Genomic DNA, 24,439 nt, shown 5'->3' on the forward strand with positions numbered 1-24,439 from the left:
TTCTTCTGTTGTTTTTGTTTGGTTTTAGTATCAGGGAAATGCTAACATCATAGAATGAGTTGGAAAGTGTTCCTACCTCTTATTTATTTATTTATTTTTATGGAAGAGTTTGTGAAAAACTGGTTTCAGTTCTTTAAATGTTTGGTATAATTCACCAGTGAAGCCATTTACAGTGGGCTGAATAGTAGCCCCAAAGATATCAGGTCCTATTTCTTGGAACCTGTAAATACTACTTTATTTGGAAAAAGAGTCTTTGTACATGTGATTAATTTAAGAATCTTTTGGTGAAGAGATATTCCCAGATTATCCGGGTGGGTCAGAATGCCATCACATGAGTCCTTTAAAGAGAGAGGTAGAAGTAGGTTCCACAAACACACAGAGGAGGACAGAGAGATGTAGGAGAAAGTCAGAGATAGAAGTGATGTGCCATAAGCAAAGAAATGTTGACAGCAACCTAAAGCTGGAAGAAGTTAGGAACGAATTCTCCCCTAGAACCTCCAGAGGGAGTGTGGCCTGGCTGACACCTTGATTTTGATCCAGTGAAACTGATGCTGAACTTCTAGCTTCCAGAATCACAAAAGAATAAATTTCTATTGTTTTACACCACCAAGACTGTGGTAATTTGTTATGCCAGTTACAGGAAACTAATATACCACCTGAGCCTGGGCTTTTATTAAGGAAAAAAAAAGTTAATTACTAATTCAATTGTTTTAACTCGTTATAGGATTTTTCAGATTTTCTATTTCTCCTTGAATGAGTATAGGTAATTCGTGTCGTTCTAAGAATTTGTTCACTTCATCCAAGTTATCTAATCTGTTAGCATATTGTTGTTCATACTATTCTTTATATATATTTTTAATATATCCACAATAATGGTAGTGCTGTCCCATATTTTATTCATATTATTAGTAGTTGAGTCTTCTCTCTCTCTTTTATTAGCTAGACTAAAGGTTTTTAAGTTTTGCTGATTTTTCAAAGAACCAACTTCAGTTTATTGATTTTTAAGCAGATAAAATCTAAAATCACAATGGCATACCATAACAAAGTTTATTTCTTGCTCATGTATATTTAAAGTGGATGGGGCATCCCTCTTCCACTTTGTGCTAGACCATATGAAACATGGAATCTCCAAGGACTCTGAAGCCATGAAAGGGGATAGGGGAATGGAGCACTTAACTATCTTCACCTAGAAGTGATACACTTCAAGTCACAATCCATTGGCCAGAACTAAACTATACTAACTCAAAGGGAAGCTGGGAAATGTAGAGAAGCAAGGGAAATATTTTTGTGAGCATAAACTCTCTGCCATAGATCACCAAAAATCTTTTAACTCTTTTTTTTTTTTTTTCTCCAAACACAGAACATAGTCCTGAAGGGTGACAACTTAAAGTCCCATCAAGTCCAGAATCTCTAGATGTGTGCAGTAGTATCTCCATCAGGTTTGAAAAAGATTCTTTTAGTCCAGCGACTAATAAATTAAAAATACAAGTCATTTGCCTCCTGTACCATTCATCCATATATAGTGGATATACAACATCAGAATGGGGAAAAACTAACCACAAATGGGAAAATGGGCAGCACATATTAGTCAGTAGTTCATGTTGTGAAGTTCTCCTACCTTCAAGTGTAGGTGGTTCCTAGGTTAGTCCTTGATTCTACTCTCAGACAGGAGTTCTGCCTTCTGGAGGTCCTTCCTTTTCCATTTCCTTCCTTAGCCATATCTCAGGAGGGAAGGGGTAGGATTGCTCACTTTCGAGGCTATGGAATTTTCTCATTGCCCTTTCTGTTTGCTGAAGATTGGAGACTGAAATGTATATGTAGGTCTGAATGGTCAAATGGTAGTTTATGCTAAAATTATCTAGTAATACCCTTTCCCTAAGGAGCCCTGGTGGCACAGTGGTTAAGCTCTTGGCTGCTAACTAAAAGGTTTTAGGTTCGAACCCACCAGCTGCTCCACAGGAGAAAAAGACTTGGTGACCTGCTCCTGTAAAGATTACAGCCTAGGAAGCCCTATTGGGGTAGTTATACTCTGTCATATAGGGTTGCTATGGGTCAGAATTGACTGTATGGCAACTGGTTACAGATTACAGCAGACTTTTGATCTATTTTCTTATATATATATTTGTGTTTTAAGTGCAAGTTTACAGTTCAAGTTAGTTTCTCATACAAAAATTTATATACACATTGTTATGTGGCCATAGTTGCTCTCCCTGTAATATGACAGCACACTCCTCCTTTCCACTTTGGATTTTGATCAATTTGCTTCTATAATTTCCATGTGCCAAGAGTCACACCCAAAATGCTTTTGGAGTGATAGGTAGTTCTCAGATATTCTTTATATCTTTACTTTCATCTAATAAATCTCTAGCAATTTAATGAGTCCATAGGTAGATCAAATGATTAAGCACTCAACTGCTAGCTGAAAGGCTGGTGATTCAAATATACCCAGAGGTGTCTCAGGAGACAGGCCTGGCGATCTGCTTCTGAAAGGTCACAGCCTTGGAAACCCTATGGAGTAGTTCTACTCTACACACATGGGGTTGCCATGAGTTGGAATCAATTCGATGGCAACTAACAACACAACAACTATGAAGCTATCTGAAACAGTAGATAAGAAGGCCACACACAATCTAAACTTCTGTCTGAATTGTTCTTTTTTTTTTTTTTTTTTTAATCTAAGAGACTTGGACCTGTGTTTCAAAGCTTTGTTAAATTTCATGTCTTACTATTTGGAATTCAAAATCAGACAGCTTCGCCAACTCTGCAATCCCCTAAATTTCCAAACTCTTCACTGTCTATTATTTTGTCTTGCAAATCAGTTATTTTCCTGAGCTCTTCTTTTATCTTCTCAACATAGCCAAAGAAGAATTGACACCTTTGAACTGTGGTATTGGTGAAGAATACTGAATATACCATGGACTGCCAAAAGAACAAACAAATCTGTCTTGGAGGAAGTGCAACCAGAATGATCCTTAGAAGCAAGGATGGTGAGACTATGTCTCACATACTTTGGACATGTTACCAGGAGGGATCAGTTCCTGGAGAAGGTCATCATGCTTGGTAAAATAGAGGGAAGAAGAGAAAGTGGAAAACAGAAAGACTCCCAAGGAGATGGGCAGACATAGTGGCTGCAAGAAATGGGTGCAAGCGTAACAACCATTGTGACAATGGCACAGGACCAGGCAGTGTTTTGTTCTGTTGTACCCAGGGTCGCTATGAGTCAGAACTGCCTTTGTGGCACTCTAACAACACAACAACATATTTAAGTGCAATCAACACAGAATATCCATATTCAGTTTTCCACTAGCACCATAGTTAGTAGACATATAGTTTATCTTCTAAGATATCATAGGGAAATGCTTTGCCACTATAAAACTTGAATTTCAACCTTTCTAGCCTCTGATATCAGTTTTCTCACCTCCTACACCTGATCACTAAGCTGAGACCATATTTTAGGTTTTTGTTACTCTGTACCAATTTCTGCATTTACCAGCATAACAAACCCTAAATTCCATAACAGATAAACACTGAAGTATCAACAGCTTAGTACAACAAACATTTATTTATTTCTGCTTTATGAACCAATGTATTTCAGGATGGCCTTCATCGTCTTGTAGCTATGCTAATGAAACAGATACCCTCCAAGATCTCTATGGCAGGGAAAAAGAATGGTTCTCTTAATTACCTTCATTTGGAAGTGACACATTTTACTGTTGCTTGCAGTCAGGTGGACACAACTGATCACAAAATCTCTACCTAGCTGCCTGGGAAGCTGGGAAATACAGGGAGGACTGGGGCATTAGTGCTTAGAATCAAAAAATAAATCCAAATACTTCTGACCCAAGAGCTTATTTCCACCAAGCTATACTTACTTTTGTTCAACTTTAACCTCCTGCCTCTCTGTTATTAGTAGTAAAAATATTACAGTTATTTTAAAAGCAATATGAGTTATTATACATATATAAAAACAAAATATATTTTGTTTGCTTATTTTATTTTCATTTTAAATCTGGCAGCAAAGATTTCTAGTTTTATACGCATGTATATGCTCTAATTGCTCATCTGAAGTAATTTAGTTGATACTATTTTATATCCTGGACTAAAATTCAGTAGTTCCAGCACACAATTTAGAAGAATAAAAAAAAAGAAGAAGAAAAGCACTGTTAAAACTGCCTAAAGCACAAGTAGATTGAAATCAGCAAGATATGATAAATTGGATGAATTTGGAAGAAAAATGTTGGAGGCAGAAAATGTAATGTGTTTCAATGAAAACCATAAAATCTCCTTTAGAGTCTTCATTTCAGACTCATAAGTGGATTTGGAGCAAGACAAAGTAATGGAGGTAAAATAACTAAAGATTGTATAAATCTGATCACAGGCACTTTGATATAATGACCCTCAAATAATTAACCCCTTGACCTTACATTCTGTATAAGAAGTAGTAGTTTTGTTCCCAGAAATGTCTTTTTTGTAAAAGCTGGCAGTTTTCCTAAAGGATTTGAGTTTACTTCTTCCTAAATATATCTGAAATATAAATGCGGCTCTAAGTAACTGTAGAGGATTGGCCTATAAAAAATATACGCTAGCTAAAACCAAAAAAAAAAACCAAACCCACTGCCATCGAGTCAATTCCGACCCATAGCGACCCTACAGAACAGAGTAGAACTGCCCAATAGCGTTTCCAAGGAGCGCCTGGTGGATTCGAACTGCTGACCTCTTGGTTAGCAGTTGTAGCACTTAACCACTACGCCACCAGGGTTTTTTTTTTTTTTTTTAACACTTTCTAGTGGTATACTCTAGCTATACCACTAGACTATGAGTCGGAATCGACTCAACAGCACTGGGTTTTTTGGGTATACCACTAGAAAGTGTTAAAAAAAAAAAAAAACACTACAAGAACATTAAGGTTACAATGTCAGTCTGGTATGCCATATTCTTTCAATATAAATCAAGGTATTTTGTATATTTAATTACTTATACTGAAAAAAAATTAAGCTATAACATAGAGTAGATATTCACGAACTATCATGTTCCTTTAAAATATCTGACTAGAAGTGATAGATCATTTTCATTAAGAAAAACCAAAATATTTGATTAGACAATATAAAATAAAATCTAGAAGGGACAAAATGTTGGAGAGGTTTTGGAGAGTATAGAACAATTATACACTGCTGGTGGGAATGTAAAATGGTATAACCAACTTTAGAAATCGATTCGGTGCTTCCTTAAAAAGCTAGAAATAGAAGTACCATAAGATGCAGCAATCCTACTGCTTGGAATATATCCTACAGAATTAAGAGCCCTCACACAAATGGATATATGCACACCCATGTTCACTGCAGCACTATTTACAATAGCAAAAAAGATGGAAACAACCAAGGTGTCCATCAACAGATGAATGGATAACAAATTATGGTACACACACACAATGGAATACTATGCAACAATAAAGAACAATGATGAATCCGTGAAACATCACATAACATGGAGGAATCTGGAAGGCATTATGCTGAATGAAATTAGTCAGTCACAAAAGGACAAATATTGTATGAGACCACTGTTAGAAGAACTCAAGAAAAGGTTTAAACACAGAAGAAAACATTCTTTAATGGTTATAAGAATGGGGAGGGAGGATAGGGGTATTCACTAACTAGATGGTAGACAAGAATTATTTTAGGTGAAGGGAAGGACAATACACAATACAGGGAAAGTCAGCCAACTGGACTGAACCAAAAGCTAAGAAGTTTCCTGAATACAATCAAACACTTCGAGGGACAGAGTAGCAATGGCAGGAGCCTGGGGACCATGGTTTCAGGGGACATCTAGGTCAGCTGGCATAACAAAGTGTATTAAGAAAACATTCTGTGTCCCACTTTGGTGAGTGGCGTCCAGGGTCTTAAAAGCTAGCAAGTAGCCATCTAAGATGCATCAAATGGTCTCAACCCACCTGGAGCAAAGGAGAATGAAGAACACTAAAGACACAAAGAAAATATGAGCCCAAGAGACAGAAAGGGCCACATAAACCAGAGACTCCATCAGCCTGAGATTGGAAGAACTAGATGGCACCCGCTACCACCAATGACTGCCCTCACAGAGAACACAGCAGAGAATCCCAGATGGAGAAGGAGAAAAGTGGGATGCAGATCTCAAATTCTAATAAAAATACCAGACTTAATGGTCTGACCGAGACTGGAGGGACCCCAGAGGACATGCCCCCCAGACTCTCTGTTAGCCCAAAACTAAAACCATTCTGAAAGCCTCCTCTTCAGACAAAGATTAGACTGGACTATAAGGCATAAAATGATGCTGGTGAGGAGTGTGCTTCTTAGCTGAAGTAGGTAGACACATGAGACTATGTGGGCAGCTCCTGTCTGGAGGTGAGATAAGAAGGCAGAGGGGGACAGGAGCTGGCTGAAAGGACACGGGAAATACACGGTAGAGAGGAGAAGTGTGCTGTTACATTATAGGGAGAGCAACTAGGGTCACATAACAATGTATGTATAAGTTTTTATATAAGAAATTGACTTGAATTGTAAACATTCACTCAAACCACACTAAAAAAAGAAGAAAAAAAAAAGCACTTTAGTCGGAAGCAACTGGACAGCACTGGGTGGGTAACTTGAAAAAGCTGTGGTAGGGTGGAAGGAAGAAGTTAAAGCGTCTGGTCTGTGATTCATTTATTCCTTTTTGTAGGGTGGGTGTTCCTGGGAAAAGATAAGAAGGCAGATGATCTAATGTAATCTTGTCAACTGGAACTCCAGAAAAATAAGACAATGACATTTGCTAGTAGGTAGGGACCATTACCTAGTAAATGCCTTTAGCAGGATGGTCCCTGGCTAAAGGATTGCTTACGAAGTACATTCCCTAGAGAATGTCGTATAAACTATACAACTCTCTGGCATAAAAAGAGAAATACTTCATAATTAGAATAGTTACTTCTGTGTGAGAAAAACCCACAAAAATCACTAGAGACTTCATCTATTTTTCTGGGTCAAAGGTACAGGTTCTTCAAGGGAAGGAAGGATCTGTAAAGCCAGTCACCCCTGATATCACATATGGCTCCCTGCTTCAACTCAGCCTCTTGATTATCTGTATCCCTTGAAATTATTAGTAAAGTTTGATACCAGGATAATATCACTGTTTTGTGTAAGTCTAATTTGACATCCAATCAAGTCAAACTGACCTATGGATAAGAGAAAGTGGTAATAGCACATAAACTATGTAACCATATACCATCCAAATTGGGACACCATTGAGAATGAGAGACACTGTTACTAATATTTACAAAAGGAATTAACTCTGACTTTCCAAGGCAAAACTGGGGCATGTGGTTACTGTATAAATAACCATGAGTCCTTCATTCATTAGTGTATTTGCTTATCTGATAAATAAACATTTAAAAAGCTTTGCCAACTTTAAACGTCTCAGCAAGAAAGTATAAATAGGGAAGTATGGTCCCAAATAGAAGCTGCAATATTAAGCAATATATGGATTATTATGTCTGATCTTATATTAACAATATAAAGATTAGAAAATACAGAGCATGATTATATGTTATTTTGAATTAAACATTAAGAAATGGCGTATTATTCTGAACATAGTTTCCTTATCAGGATAATATCTTAAATTTGGAATTATGGTAAGTAGATGATATGAATAGCACTCAGGTTAATTTTTAGTGTCAGAACCACTGTGCATTTCATATTTTAAGGGATTCTTATATGATTTCTAGTGCTTAGAAGTTTATTTGAAAATATAAAAACATACCAGATGTCTGATGATATTGGAAGCATTGCCTACTGGAATGGGCTTAAATTTTAAAGGCAGCATAAACATTGGAATACAGACTAAATTATGTGACTCCTGTTTTTATCAATACATTTAAGGTCCTTGTATGGGGCTTCAGATGACCACTTGGAATTATAAATAAAATGAGTATGTGTTCATATGTGTATTTTGGGGAATGGGAGATGTTAGTACTTTTTTTTTTCTAGATGCTTAAATTTCATCAAATTTGGGTTAGTGAGTCCATCCCTCCCCTCCCCCGCCCCCAAAAAACTTAAGAACCACTGCTTAATAGGAATATTATCTAGAGGATAGGTCCTCTGATAGATGGCCCATATTATGAGGCAATAATTGCTCATATCCATGCTCTGATTCATGAAGTGGTTTTTGGCCTTACAGAAACTAGGTGACTACTAACAGACTGTACCACTTTGAATAATATTAACCGTTAGTCATTCACTCAAATACCCTTTACCTTATAAGAAAAGGGGAGTAATTATATGATCCACTGCTTTTACCAGACCCTCCCTCCCCTATTTACCAACCATTTTTTGTTTTTCTTACCCTCCCCTATTTACCAACCTATATATTGAAAACTTTCTGGTAACCAGTATTAACTCTGCATATAATGTTTTGATTATTCAAATATTCTGATTATAGTGTTCTTACATAATTAATATGCAGATGATCAAATTTGGTATTATAAATATAATAAAATACTCAAAACACTAGAAGTGCCTTTGGATCATAATTTAGGATTTCTCTTTTAGGTTGGTTTCTTTCTTTTACTGCTCTGCAGTTATTATGAACGTGAAGATACTACACTATAAAATTTCACAAAAGAGTTCATAATTGGCACTGTCATTACTTCTTTATTTCCATTCACTCTTCAACTCCTTCCAACACGGTTCTTTTCTCGATCACTTTGCTGAACTTCCACTTGTCAAGGTCACCATTAGCATCCATGTTCCAAATTCAATACACTGTTCTTTTCCAATATTTCAAGAATTTTCTGCCAGTAGTCAATACAGTTGAACAGTTCATTGTTCTTTTTTAAATTAAAGTGTTGTTTTTATCAAATATAGTATACATACATAATTTTAAAAGGCAAGCAGCATTATAAAGCATAGAATGAAAAATAGGAATTTCTGATCTACCAGTCCTGATATTTCTCCTTTTATTTATCATAAAATATCTCATAGCATGCTTATAGATTATTTTCTTAATTTTTCAAAATTTTAGATATTATCTATTTGGTTCTTCTATAAGTAATTATAATTTATTACTACTCTACCCATAACACAATTGCTCCATATAGTTTCATCATAATTTTGTATTTAATCAATGTTGCTTTCGTTAGTATGACTATGTAAATATTATTAACAATGTAAGATCACATTTCATTCTTGTACAAGCTTTTTGTTTTCCCGCAAGTTAAAAAATGCCTGTGTTTTCCATCTGCTCAGTTTTTAGTGCATCTATCACTCACTCATCATCAAACCCTCTGGCAGAAATGAAAAGCTCCTCTGAATATGTTCAAACACATGAGACAATCTATCAGTTTTATATTTTTGGGGGGAACAATGCTCCTATAGTCCTCAGACCTCTTGTTCCATTTCAGACAGATTACATTAGGGCTTCCTGTCTGATGTGCTGATCAATAGCCAATGGTGTGTCATGAGATATCAATGACTGTAAACTATTTATAGCACTAAAAATTGAAAATTTCTATTTTTGATTTAACATTTATGACAGTTGATATTATATTTGAACAATGTTCATACTACTCACTCCTAAGTGTCTTGACTTCATTATTTTGATGTGCGACATTTTATGTGTCTCACAAATGACCAAAGACTGCAGTGTTGTAGCTAATGCACACAAAATCTCCTGTTGAATTTTTTGTTGAATCATCCCAGTTTGTCTGATTATTACTTTAATCATGATTTGTTTAATCAAATCAAATGCTGTTGAGAACCAAATTTTATTAACAATAAGATAAAATGTATTTTTATATTATGAAAATAGTTATGTTCAAAGTCTGAAGGAAATGCAATGTTATTTCATGAGATTGATTTTCTATGATAGTTGACAGATTTCCTGACCATGCCATACAGTAACAAAGCTATCAGCTCAACATAGTTCTTGATAACACTGGTTTCTCCTAATTTCCAAGTTCTGCCAAAAATCAGGTCCATGATATCCATGAAGCAACCCTCTAAATATGTATATTTAGAAAACATTAAATGAGATATGGACATTTTACCTAGAATTTTCAACATATATTTCAGAGACTCTCATATCTATTAGTCAAAATTAACACATCCAATTTCTAATGCCTTTATTTACCCTTAATCAAAATATTTTGATTAAATATAATAGAAAAATTCATATACTAACCTTTTTGAATTAGATATCTTGATTTTTTTGATTTTATGCCAGTATCTTTTGTTTTTAATTCAGATAAAATAGAGGAAATATACTTTCTCTGTTCACGAAAACTTTTAAAATTAACTGGCGAATGTATATTCTGTGGAAACAAAATAAAAACAATGACAATGATGATACCTCATATGTTTTAGAGTTCTCAAAGAGCTCTCACAAGCGTTATGTATCATCACGACTGATTTTAATTTAAAAGCAACAACAAAAACCTATGAGGTAAGCAGGATTAACAAAAGATACAAAAGAGCTCTATTGTGTATGATTTTGATAAATCAGCTTTCTATTAACATGTAATTATATGGTTTGGACAATGTTCCAAGGTAGGTTGAAGTAAAAAACGGACTTGCAAGTGGGTGCCATGACAAAAAGAACAAGGAAGAGAGTAGTGATAAGAAATAGAGAGACAAGATAGTGTTGCTCAGAAAGCCTGCATGAAGACTAATAGTAAGAAAGGAAGGGATAAAATTATTTCACAGGACACTAAAAGGCAGGAAGAAAGGGAGAGAGTGTTATCTCTCTTTCTCTTCACAGTAAATCTCTTCAATTCATGATATAGTGAGGATTTCAGGTTTTAGAGTTCCAAAGTGAGGCTTCCAAATCTCATTTTTGGATCAAACCAATTTGTATATTTAAACCTTTCTGTGTCTATGTCCTCACCTGCAAAATAGAGTAAAATTTTCTAGACACCTGTAGTACACTGCCTTAATATATATATAATTAATATGATATGATGATATTACATGATATAATTAATATAATAAATCTAATCTAATAAATAATTACTATATAATATATAATTAATATATATCAATATATTTATCTATATATAATAGGAATTGCTATTCCTATTATTTTCACTTCCTATCCATTCCTCAACCCACCGTACCTACAACATTCCCTAAAATCGCTCTACCAATAATGATATGCCATTGTTTAAATCGAAAAGATTTTGTTAGAGTCATATTTTATCTTTCTAGAACATTTTTTACCATCACTCCTTGCTTGAAATTTTCTTCTTCCTCGATACCACTCTCCCTCAGTTCCTTTTCAACATGTTAGTGTTCTTTCATATTTGATTTGCCTCTTCCTTTGCCTATCTTTTAATTGTTGGTGTTTTCCAGTGTTCTATTCTTAAATTTCAGCACTCTCACCGTGGCTTCAACTAATTGCAAAATCAGTGGTTCACAAAGGGGATAACTGAGATTGGTTTTAGAAACTGTTTCCTCTGCATATAAACAAAAACACAAATAAATATCTTAAACCAGCCAAAGATAAACTTTTGTGTCACATTATATATAAAAAGTCTGGAGGTACACATTCCGTCCAGGACTGATACAAAAGCCATCAGGGTCCCATGCTCCTTTGAAAAAAAAAAATTTTTTTTTTCATATTTATTTTAGGGCATCTTCATGGCATCTATTCTCTATGTTTTCTCAAAAAGATAGCTGCTAGAGCTCCAAACATCATGTTTACATGCCAGGCAGACGGAGAGATGAAAGGGGGAATGACAAAAGGGCATATGCCATAGGTCTTAAAGAGCTTTACCAGAAGTTCTTCAGATAACTTTGGTTTACATCTCATTGGCCAATCATAGCTGCAAAGGGGAGGGGAGTAAAGGCAGCCTTTTGCTAGATACTTTGCCACCTGGAATAAAATGGAGGAACTTTACCAAGAAAGAAGAAAAGGATAGATATTGGTATGCAACCCGCAGTCTCTGCCACAGGGAAAAGTCATAAACTTGGGAGGAGATACCTATTTGTATTTTGAAAAACCTTCCCATATTTTACTTTCTCCTGTGAGAACCACTGATTTAATTCTGAAGACACACAAATATATATCTTCAGATAGATATCCTTTGTGAGATGTTTGCTTTTGCTTATTTGTTTATGGAATACTTACGTAGTGCTTACAATAAGCCATTGCTTTTAAGCTCTTTACATATATCAACTTATTTAATGCTCACAACCACTGTGAGCGCCTTCATCCTGGAAAATCTCACAGATATCTCATACTAAGAGAAATGAAGACATGTCTTTCTTTTCATACTTTACTCTTAATTTATTCTTAGAAGAGCACTTGAATACGTGTCCTAGTTCCCTATATTTACAATTTTCTGCCCAAATTCTTACACCACATATTTCTATTTAATTAAATACGTTTCTTCCTATTTTTTAAATTTTACACATGGTGTTTTCTAATTTATCTATTGAAAACATTATGTCTTTACCCAGTGACTCATCCTGTAAGGATTTATTAATGTTCATTACATGTATTAGGTATTATCTTCTCCTGGAATAAGTCTCAGATTTCTTTTTTTTCTTCACTAAACAATCTTTCACTGATCATCACTCACACAATTTTTTCCAGTCTTTACATGACAAAAACACTTCACTTTTTGCTAGGAAGACAAATAAGTAGGTACTTTTGAGCTCATATATTCTCCTCATAGTCAGAAAATTTTCTAAAGGCTGCTAAGAGTAACTACAATATAATTACTCACAATATCAAAACATATCAAAATATGACATGATTTTAATTAACGTTGCTTCTATTTTTATTTGGGCCCAATTATTTCTACTAGGCAATATATGACAAAAATTAACATAGACAATTGTTTTATAATCAAATCTGTAACAAGCAACTCCAAATGCTTTTCAGCCTCAAATTCCTCTAACAAATCCACTAAAGTTACATCCCTGTTCTTGTATTTTTCTACTTCTATGAATTTTGCTCTGTGTTGGTAACTTCTTTCTGTTTCTTCCTCCTAACAGTACAGGATATTTAACAATGTTAAAAATCACCTCAAATTCCATTTCAACCACAGAAATGGACCTTTTCCTTGTTCTAGATCCCACACTCTTATCCCACTCTAGAGAAAATAATAAAATTTGAATATAATGATGTGTTCAATAATTCTGTTTCCACAACTTACTCCTTTTACCTTCTCCTGAAAGAACACAGAGACAATTCTGAGATGCCCAACTCCATCACAAATATCATATATAAAAAATATACAAAAATTGTATATAAAAGACCCAAAATTAAATAGATGGCTGGCCAGTTACTTTCAGAATTATCTTTTCTTCAGTTATCCCACTTGCTCTTTTTTCATGTAACCACATGTCATTTTCAACATTTAAAATAATGTTCCCTTCCTTAGCTTTTATAAAAGAAGGATCCATGACCAAGAATGCATATGAGACTGCAGCAAAAAAGCAAGCAACTGAGGTAAAAAAAAAAATGAGCTTTTCAATTATATGTAATGATAAAAGGAAAAGAAGGTACAAACCCACTCATTGATTAATCTTTGAAATCATGGAGAAGAGTTCTCAGAAGACTAGAGATTATCAAATAAATATCCTTTTTTTTTTTTTTCCAATAATAGAAGGTTCATTCTATTAATTACAATGCCTTGAACCTAAAACTGGTCCTCAACAATTTTAGGAAATATTTTAAGGCTGTTTGATAACATTTAGAAAAGGAACGATCACCAAGTAGTAATATAAGTTGACAACAAACCAATATGAAATGTAATTTCATTTTTAATATAGTAAAATTCATTCATGTTCAAATTTACTTGGCATGATAAGCCTGAATTTTAGCAATACATTTGATGAAATCTTTCATTTCTATGGAAAGATGATACGATTATGTGGGGATCAACCACTTTGAATAACCGCATGGAAAAGATGAAGGTTAATAAAATGATGCCAACTTCAAGGTAGATCTCCAATGTCATGCAGTATGGATCTGTCTCAGACCTATCCTGATCAATATTTATATTAATGACTTGAATCAAACTGTAAAGGAAATTCTTACTAAATTTTCAGATATGATGGAAGGAAGAACACACCAGATAGAAATCTAAAATATTGTCAACAGACTGGAGCAATGGGTCAAATTAAACAGATGAAGTTTAATGAGAATAAATATTACAGTTAGGTAAAATACATTTAATCACTGCACTACATGATTAGAATTAAAAACATGAGTGGTAAAATATTTAACTATTTTAGCCAAAAGCAAATTAATTAGGAGTCCATTGTGTGATATGACTCTACATTGCATTAAGCATTTCATCTAGAATGAGATAAGTGACAGTCTTCCCATATTCATTACTTTTTAGAATCACTGCTGAAGCATTATGCCAGTTCAGGGTACCATATTTTTAGGTAATCACAGATCATCTGGAATATGAAGAGCAAGTGGCCTACCTACTGAATTATTTTGAAAGTAAGCAATATATAACCAGGCCATGTTTGAACACAAAATAAGGAAGAGGTAACAAAGGGAGATTTGGGCTCCCTATCTCTTCCAACTTCCATCTTCCTCATCTTGGATAATGATACCACATGCTTGCTTAAACTAGAAAAGCTTAGAATTTGTTCTTTATTTGACCCTTTCTCTGAAACCCTATGTCTAAGCAAAACCAAAATCACACTAGTTGCTATTAAGTAGATTCCAATTTATGGTTGAGCCCTTGTGTGTTAGAGTAGAACTGTGCTCCATAGGGCTTTCAATTGCTGTGATCTCTTGGAAGCAGATGGTCAGGTGCCTCTGAGTGAATCCGAACTGCCAACTTGTTGGTTAGTAGCTGAGCACTTAACCATTTGTGCCACCTAGCATCAGCTAATTTTGGCAAAATTACTTCCAAAATATATTTAAAATCTGTTCACTTCTCTCCATTTCCATTGTTACTCTTCTAAACTATAATCCTCTCTTCCTGGTCACCTACAAAAAAAACAAACCCATTGCCATCAAGTTGATTCCAACTCATAGCAATCCTATAGGACAGAGTATAACTGCCCCACAGAGTTTCCGAGGAGTGCCTGGTAGTTTCGAACTGCCGACCTTTTGGTTAGTAGCCTTAGCACTTAACCACCACCCCCAACCTATAAATACCCTCCTAATTGGTCTCTGCCTTCACTTTGGGTCATATAATACACATTTACATCTGTCAAAAAGTATATCTGATTCTGTCTCTTTTTAGCTTTAAACTCTTTGATGGCTGTCCACTGTGATCATCAGTCCTTAACTATGGGCTACAAAACACCATCAAAATATGGCTCCTGACTGCATAGTCAAATTCATGTCATTCTACTCTTGACATTGTTCATTATACTCCTACTGCACTAGCTTCCATTCAGTTCCTTGAACACACCTAAAACAAAACAAGCTATGGCACACCTTAGGTCCTTGTGCAAGTTGTTCCCTCTGCCTGGAACACTCTCTGGAACACTCTCTTCCCAAACTTTGCATGGCTAGCTCCTATTTATCTTTCTAGGCTTAGCTTTAAATATTATCTCTTCAGAAAAGCCTTCCCTGACAACCTAATTAGAAGTTTTTTTTTTTCCTTCTATTATTCTCCATCTCAACATCCTATTTGTTTCATTTATAACATCTATTACTATTTTATTTATTTACTTGGGGCACAAGTTGTTTTTTTCTACAATCTAGTCCACAAGGGCAAATAATTCACTCGCCTTAGTCCCTGGCACTCCGCAGATACTTGCTGGATGTGAATAGTGAGAAAGGGAACTACCTGTGGGTACAGATTTAGGAACTTTGTTTCAACATAATAAAACTTGAAGGTCCATTCTTTGGAGAGGAGGCTAAGAGCCAGATAATTTTAACAAAAATCCTTTCCTAACTTGTATTTTCTACAGGACTTTATCCAAAGTAATACTTTTCAACATTCCCATCTTATATTCTTGAACTTTCCCACACCCTGTACAACTTACTGGACAGCTTCTCACTCAGCAATTCTTCAAACCCCTCCCATCCCCTTTTTCCTTTTTTTACCTTGTACCTTGACTTACACTCTCTCACTTTTCTAGAGTCACTTCTACATTACCCATTTCCAGAGTTTGCAACAACAAAAAGCGAAGAAACATAATCATCTGACAGAGATATTTATTTCTTTACTCAGGCACATATCTCTATCTACTCATTCCGTTGATTCTATATCACAATAATCTAGAGACTCAGGAAGGTAATGATAGAACGCTCCTTAGATAATACAGACTGGGGCAACTAAGAAAAAATACTCTATAATGGCTTTGGCAGTGGGGGAAAGACATTCATGTATTAATAAATTCCAACTCATACCGACCCTATAGGACAGAGTAGAACTTCCCCATGGGGTTTTCAAGGCTGTAATCTTTACAGAAGCAGACTGCCACATCTTTCTCCTGCCGGGCAGCTAGTGAGTTCAAACCACTGACCTTTCAGTTAGAAACTGGGCACTTAACCACTGCACCACCAGGGGTCCTGTAATGTACATAAACCAAAAAAAGAAAAAACAAACTTCATGCGGTGGAGCTGATTCTGACTCATAGTGACCCTATAGTGACCCTATAGTAGTCCTTAATAAATATTTTTGAATGAGTAAATTAAAAAATAATGATTTTAACTACCATTTTTAAGTAAAACACAAGACAATATATACATATGCTTGAAAAAAAAAAACACATATCTACACAAAAATTGTTTCTATTTGTTCTGTAGGATTTAAAATACAGCTTTACAAGAAAAAGTTACTTTTTAAGAAATTTCCCTTAAAGTGACCAGCAGATTTAACTACTCGAAAAATTTCTATTACCTCGCAATTGATCCTGATCGTATTTTATATTAACAAAGAGGACTAGAAGTGATCATACCCTTGATAACATTCTAACTGGTCTTACCATTTTTGTCCTGTCCCTTTGTGAAGAGAACTTACAAAGGATAACCTAGATAAACAAATACAACAGACACACTGTGTATAAGAAACTAAAACCAAACCCATTGCCTAGAGTCGATTCCAACTCATAGAGACCCTAAAGGACAGAGTAGAACTGCCCCATAGGATTTCCAAGGAGTGGCTGGTGGATTCAAAGTGCTGATCTTTTGGTTAGCAGCCGAGCTCTAACCATTGTGGAACCAGGTCTCCAAAAGTGCCCTGTAGGATTTCTGTGGCTGTAAAACCTTATCAAAGCAGACTGTCACATTTTTCTCCCACAGAACAGCTGGTAGGTTCCAACTGCAGACCTTTCAGTTAGCAGCTGAGTGCTTTAACCACTGTGCCACCATATATAGAAAGAAATCCTACATTTCTACTCTGTACAAAATGTTATGTTAGAGGACAAAAAGTAGCCAAGAGAAATCAGAGTGCCTAAATATTATATTTTTCTGCAAATGTCCAGTTTAAGAACACACATTAAAAAAAAAAAAAGACTATAGAAAGCTTATGTCCCCTCAGTTCAAAAACGATTAAGACTTAAGGTCTATCATTACCAATATTAGAAGCATCAAAGCACAAATTACTGAGGCCCAATTTTTGTCTCATATACTACAGTGGATAAAAAAAAGATAGAACCCAGTAAAAAGTGATGCTGCGAACTTCCATGAAACTGTAGAGTAGGTTATAATTTCAAGTTGAGGGAACACACTACTAATCTGTGAACAGTAATAATTGATACTAGGTAGAGTAAGAAAAAAGAAAAAGGATGAGGAAATTTCAGAATGTATAGGTTTCTGTTTCTCTGAAAATTCTCCCCAGAAATGTATCTGATTAAATTGTATTTACATGGCAATGCAATTCTATTCACAATCCTAGTTTTTTCCTAAAACATTGATTACATTATCTAATATATGTATGTCCAATATATGTACACATGCATATAGTAATAATTGAAAATAATTCTGTATCTGGTTTACCTAAAGATCACATTAACATATGATGTGCTAACAGAATATAACTTTTTCCCCTGTATGTGCTCAATATCATTTTGTTTATAACTTTCAAAGCATTCTTGCATTCTACCTTGTATCGTAATTATGTTCATTTCTCACCCCTAGTAGAAATTACTCTTTCTGAGGACTGGGGCTGTGGTTTACTTATCTTGATTTGCCTGCACCATTTTGATTGGATTCTTCAACCTCTGTGGCAGTATCAACTCACAAATAACAAAAAAGGATTGAGAAATTTGATTAGTTTTTTCAACAAATATGCATTGAGTGCCAACTATATCCATAGCACTGTGCTAGGCATAGATAAAAGGAATTACTTTGTAAATATTTAAATTCTATCTTTTTCAAAATATTTCATAGTTTAATGAATAATTCTCTATGTAGATGTTGAAAACATGAGAGGCGAGATAAAGACATTGAAAGTGAGAAAAGCATGGTAGAAATCATAGGCTGAATGCTTAAAGATTTCCTAATTAAACCTATATTTTGTTAAAACTCTTATGGTTTATCTTAACTGGTTAGAATATTTTTCACTTAGTAAATACAATCATGTCTGAGCAATATGAGTTAATAGTGCTTAACTAACCTCCAAAAGAGATGAGTTAATACAGTGGCATAATGTTTAATGATGGGCAATAAAACAGAATATTAGGGGTTAAAAAAAAATCCTTTTTTTTCTTCACAGTAAAATCTATAGCCCAAGGGTCAACATTTGTAGGCATATTTGAACAATGTTTCTATTTAAAAAAAAGGAGAGAAGAGCAACAGGTAGAGACCATCAAAGTTGACTGATGCTTTGGTTGTTCTTCACTCTCTTAAACAAATCCAACATTTTAGAGAGTTTATATGTTTTAAATTGAGGTTTAGAATCTAAGGGAAGATATATACAGTGAATGTAAGGAAAACTTCTCCATAAATTAATATTCTAGCCAGGTAGATGGTTTAAGGATGTTTCTAAAGTAAAATGCATTATAATGTACTAGGATATACTTTATAAATGCACATTGATAAGCTATTAAATGAACTTTTACTAAAAATTGCTTGGATAATATATTCTAAAATTGATGCTTAAATGCCCTGTAACTAGGAGTAATATACTTATTTTGGGAGTTCAGAATATGTTTGTAAATGCTTTTCCTGTAACACTAATGCCTAAAACTCACAATTTCAAATGTATTATGTTTCCCCTCCCCTAATGCCCCATAGCATAACTCAAGAACTACGGGGCCTCTTTTGAGCAAAAGTCAGATTATATAACACACCAGTGTGCACACACATACATATATATATATATATAATCATCACTCTGAAGCTCAGTTAAACAGCATCCCTGACCCCGGGTGACTCAGCCTGCAAGCTGTAGAGCTTCAGTGCAAAATCTCCATCTGTCAGACTCCACAGTGTATTTGACACAGATTCCTTGACAACCACAACCCTGTTGTTGCTGTTTTTGACTCAGAGTGATCTCATGTGACAGAGAAGAACTACGCCACAGGGTTTTCTAGGCACTGGGTTTAATCTTTATAGGAGGAGATCTTTATAGGAGGAGCCATTGGATGGGTTAGAACCACCAATCTTTTGGTTAGCAACTAAGTGCTTAATGGTTGTGCCACCAGGGCTCCTACCTTAGCCCTACTGCTCTAAAATACTTCAGTCACTGTCCAAATGCTTATTGTTCACATGAAGTCCAATATTCCTGTGGCTGGATATAATGACTCAAAACTGTACTTAAAAATTTTTTCAAACATACAAAGTAGGCTTATTTTGGGTTCTTAAGCTATTACAAAAGGTATTGCCAAAATTCTGTATATTTTATTAAACAAAGACTTAACTATAAGTAATTGCCTGCCATTTACAACAGTATCTACAGGTTTTCTAGAAGAATACTGTCAGTAAACTCATGCTAGATGGGATGGCTCTAAAACTGTGCTAAGGAGAACAGAGAACAGCACCGTGATTCAATAGTTAATAATTTTCCCTCCAAGTCATAGAGCCTACATTTGTTTTGAGAAAATTCAGTGTTGTTGATTTGTAGATTCATCATAAAACATTAATCTTTGTGATTCAAGGCTTAGACCAATATTGAAATAACCATTTTCTTACCTTGGACAAATAAAAAAAAAAAAAATCATTCTAAGTAGGAGGTAAAGAATGGCCATTTTATTGATTTTGCTCTTTTTTATTAGAAAAGATTGGACAGCTGAAAACGTTTTGAATTAGGAGTCTTTGTAAAGCAATTTTTTTTTTATGATGGTACCTTTCATTTGATTTTAAAATGCTAATATTAGCTTTCTTCTATGAAGAAGTAAATAATTGCATGAACATTTTTATGCAAGTTCCAAATTGTTAAAATATGCTGGTTTTAAAGAATTACTAAGTGTATTTCTTTTTTCAACTTTACACTTATCTTGTGTGTATAGGTGATATCCCTAGTGTCCAATCAGAGACAAGTTTTCATCCTGTTGTCCAGGGAATGATGTGCACAATTCCTTTTGACACTGATGAGAGGTAAATACATAAATCCAGCCCACTTCAGTGAAAATTGACCCATATTTTTTTTTTGTCCTGAAGAAAAATACAGTAATAAAATGTAAAGATGGAAAAAAAAATACAGTTAAACTCTCGAGGTGAACCATTAGTTAATGATAGCCAGCAAACATTACTTCTTGCCTTGAGGACAGTGAGCCCTGGATTCGTTTTTAGGTGCCCATGAATTCTAATAATCATGGCTGTCTACATGATAGCAAAAGACCTAAAAATGTGAACGATAGGTTTTTCACATTTCAATGAACTCAAAAGTTAAAACTCAAAAGGGCATGCATTTTTAAATATTTTCTTCTACTTCCATCTGCCACTAAGATTTTTCCTGCAAAATGAGTATATGCATTTCCTATAATAAATAGTTAGTAGCTGACAATGTACACTTATTTCCCATGTAAAAACTATGCATCAATTTCAAAAAAGTATGGATCATGTATAAAAGCCTCATGGAGTCTCTTAAACAGTAATATTAAAAATGTATGAGTATTCCTAAGGTTTGGGAGAAAAACAACCTGGCATACCAAGGCAGATCAAATCACTCTCTACCAAGTATCCTACTTTTAATAGAAGCAGAAAGGAACGTGCTGTGGGATGTTAGGATTATTCACCAAAACATTCCATTTTCTTTAAAAATCCATTACAGATCTACTATTCATTAATTTACCTATATAGTTTATTTTTGATGGGTTAGTTTATTTTTCAGCCTGTTTATATCATCAGGCTATAGCATTTCCTGAATTCATGACTTTTATTATAATGGTCAGAGTATGTAGTAACCCCTTTACTTTCTCTAGCTTTGAAGGCTGTCCTAAGTTCTAGTATAATAAGATTTGCAAGTAAATTTGTCTTATTTAAATAGTTGATAACTTCATAGAATTTTTCTGTACTCTATGTCTTATGTTTTGACTTGTATCTTAAAATTTTAATCTATCTTCTTTAATGATGCCTTTCATTCTTCCCACCCACATACAACGATCTCAATAAAGAGCATGATTCTTCATGCTATGCTTTCATAGTAGCACAGTGGATTAATATTTTCAGAAAATATACTTAACTGATTCCATAAGTTATAAGTTATAGTACAAAATAATATAAGTAGAGTTTGGATTATATTTCTCTAAATGCAATAGATAGTATTTTAAATAAATATTTGTTGAGTGCCTCCTATGTGCATATCACTGTTCTAGGTAAAGGGTGGCAAAAGCATATAAAGTGCAACCTGCCATAAAGTGGTTTATATTCTTGTTGTAGAATAAAAACATTCACATGAAATTATCACCTTGGGAGGAAATAGAGTATAAATAAATTTAAGCAGAAAGATGTATCAGAATAATCTTAATATTTTAACTGAATCAGAGGAATTAATTTCCCCTAAAAAATTTTTTTTTTTTTAATATTAAAAGAGGGCTTTTTTAAAAGAGAACAAATATTTGTTCTTGATTATATGAGGGACTTTATCCTTTTATTTAATGTTTCATTCTGAAGTAAAGAGGGAAAAAGATAAAGATGTACTATTCTGGGGATAATTTAATTCTTAAACAAAAGGAAGTAAAGATGAGGTGCCAGGAAGGACGTTTTGGCCTTGGGTCAAAGAATTTAATTTACGGTGAATGAATAAAGGCATATTAATGCCTGCTTTAAGATGGAGACTGTTTAATGAACATAGTTGTAGAAAGGAGGCAGTGTGATGGGATGGAGATGAATTGGAGGGAGAACCCGTAGCCATGCTTTTATATATTAAGCCTATCTATGAAAAAAGACATTTTATTCTCAATAATTGGCTGTCTAATTCATGATAACTAAGGTCAGGTATAATTAATTCTACCAAGCTTAATTCTAAAAAGAATCTCCCACAATAAGCAGCGATGGTTCTCTTCTGAGGGTAAAGTTGCTGGAAGAAATAATGCTTTATTTCTGTAATCCTTCTTTTCCTCCTTTGAAGCTATTAAATCTCCAACATGCAGACCCTACTCCTCTGCTAGAACCAAGAACCTAAGGCAGGAGACAATTAAGCCTCTCCAGATCAATACTAAGAGCTCCCTATTAATCTTTGCTCATAGCCTAACAAGGGATTCTAGTAATTATCATTCTTGAGCCCTCGTCACCCCCCTTTCTGTTTCTGCATTGTTTCCCAGTTCTTCTAACTTAACATTTTCCTTGGACCATTTCCCAAGCCTCCATTCTAGGAATTCAGTCTGTAGTCTGTTTTCTTCTTAAGAACAGAATTCCACTCTCTTCTTCACAGTCACTTAGCATAATGTCTGGGCTTGATACCTAATGACAAACTTAGTTAATGACAGCCATCTATCTCAATTTGACCCAATTTCAACATTGCTAAATGTTCACACCAGTTGGTCGACTTGTTTTTCTGTTGCCAACCACGTGGACAGTGAATAGAGCTGACAGTGCATTGAATACGTTCATCATATATTGGATAGGATGCTGCCTACCAGACTGACACTCCTCTGCTGGTTCCTAAAGCTATAACCATTCCGTCTCTTTTACTGTCTCAGGGGCCAAGCTCAAATTCCTTCTTAGCCTAACCAATTTTGCTTTAATTAATATATCATTCCCTACGAATCATGAGATGAAATGTATGTTTAATTTCTGAACTGAACGACATGTTAGAAGATGTAAAAGCTATTAGAAGGGTGAACCCTTCATAAAACATCTTGAAGAAACTGGGAACATGAGTTCGGCAGGGTGTGAAACACAGTTCTGTTCTGAACTTCAATATTTTCTGTGGTCTACCACACATTTGGTGCTTAATTATATATATGCATTCGTTTCCAACTGTTTCATCTATGTTATTCTGTTCTCTCATCTACAGGACAAAATTCCTACAGGATAAGAATTTACACTCTTCTTGATTTTCCCACAGCATACTCAGCTAAAGAAAGCATAAAGAGTAAGGAATTTACAGTTTATAACCAAATTTTAATACTCATGTAAAAAATATCTATATCGATACTTATGTATACCTAAAATTTTATGTGAGTTTATATATCTAGTACCCTAAAGTATGCAGACACGATGCTGTGATTATAAAGACCATGCAATTTTTACTATATTCTGTAGACTATCAATGGGATGTCATTATTTTTTTTAATTAATTTTTATTAAGCTTCAACTGAACATTTACCATTCCAATCAGTCTGTCACATGTAGGTTTACATACATCTTACTCCCTTCTCCCACTTGCTCTCCCCCTATTGAGTCAGCCCTTTCAGTCTCTCGTTTCATGCCAATTTTGCCATCTTCCCTCTCTATCTTCCCATCCCCCCTCCAGTCAAGAGTTGCCAACACTCTCTCCAGTGTCCACCTAATTTAATTGGCTCACTCTTCATCAGCATCTCTCTCCCCCCTGCTGACCAGTCCTTTACATGCCTGATGAGTTGTCTTCGGGGATGGTTCCTGTCCTGTGCCATCAGAAGTTCTGGTGAGCATTGTCTCTGGGATTCCTCTAGTCGCATTCATATCATTAGGTATGGTCTTTTTATGAGAATTTGGGGTCTGTATCCCATTGGCCTCCTGCTCCCTCAGGAGTTGTCTGTTGTGCTCCCTAGCAGGGCAGACATCGATTGTGGCCGGGCACCAACTAGTTCTTCTGGTCTCAGGATAATGTAGGTCTCTGGTTCATGTGGCCCTTTCTGTCTCTTGGGTTCTTAGTTGTCATGTGGCCTTGGTGTTCTTCCTTTGCCTTTGCTCCAGGTGGATTGAGACCAATTGATGTATCTTAGATGGCCACTTGTTGGCATTTAGGACCCCAGGCGCCACAATTCAAAGTGGGATGCAGAATGTTTTCATAATAGAATTATTTTGCCCGTTGACTTAGAAGTCTCCTCAAACCATGTTCCCCAGACCCCAGCCCCTGCTCCACTGACCTTTGAAGCTTTCATTTTATCCCAGAAACCTCTTTGCTTTTAGTCCAGTCCAA

At 35.0% G+C, this 24,439-nt stretch overlaps 1 protein-coding gene across 2 annotated transcripts in view; it reads right to left on the bottom strand.

Annotated features, from left to right (window-relative positions):
• The window catches only part of LRRIQ3 (leucine rich repeats and IQ motif containing 3), a 154,074-nt gene that overhangs the window by 34,473 nt on the left and 95,162 nt on the right, over positions 1–24,439 (bottom strand). For both annotated transcript variants that reach the window (XM_003411133.2, XM_023549474.2), the window contains exon 5: positions 10,186–10,315. In XM_003411133.2, the coding sequence (XP_003411181.1) occupies positions 10,186–10,315 (130 nt within the window). The remainder of the gene's footprint in view (positions 1–10,185; positions 10,316–24,439) is intronic.

Source organism: Loxodonta africana, chromosome 3, assembly GCF_030014295.1.
Source record: "Loxodonta africana isolate mLoxAfr1 chromosome 3, mLoxAfr1.hap2, whole genome shotgun sequence".
Classification (NCBI taxonomy): Eukaryota; Metazoa; Chordata; class Mammalia; order Proboscidea; family Elephantidae; genus Loxodonta; species Loxodonta africana.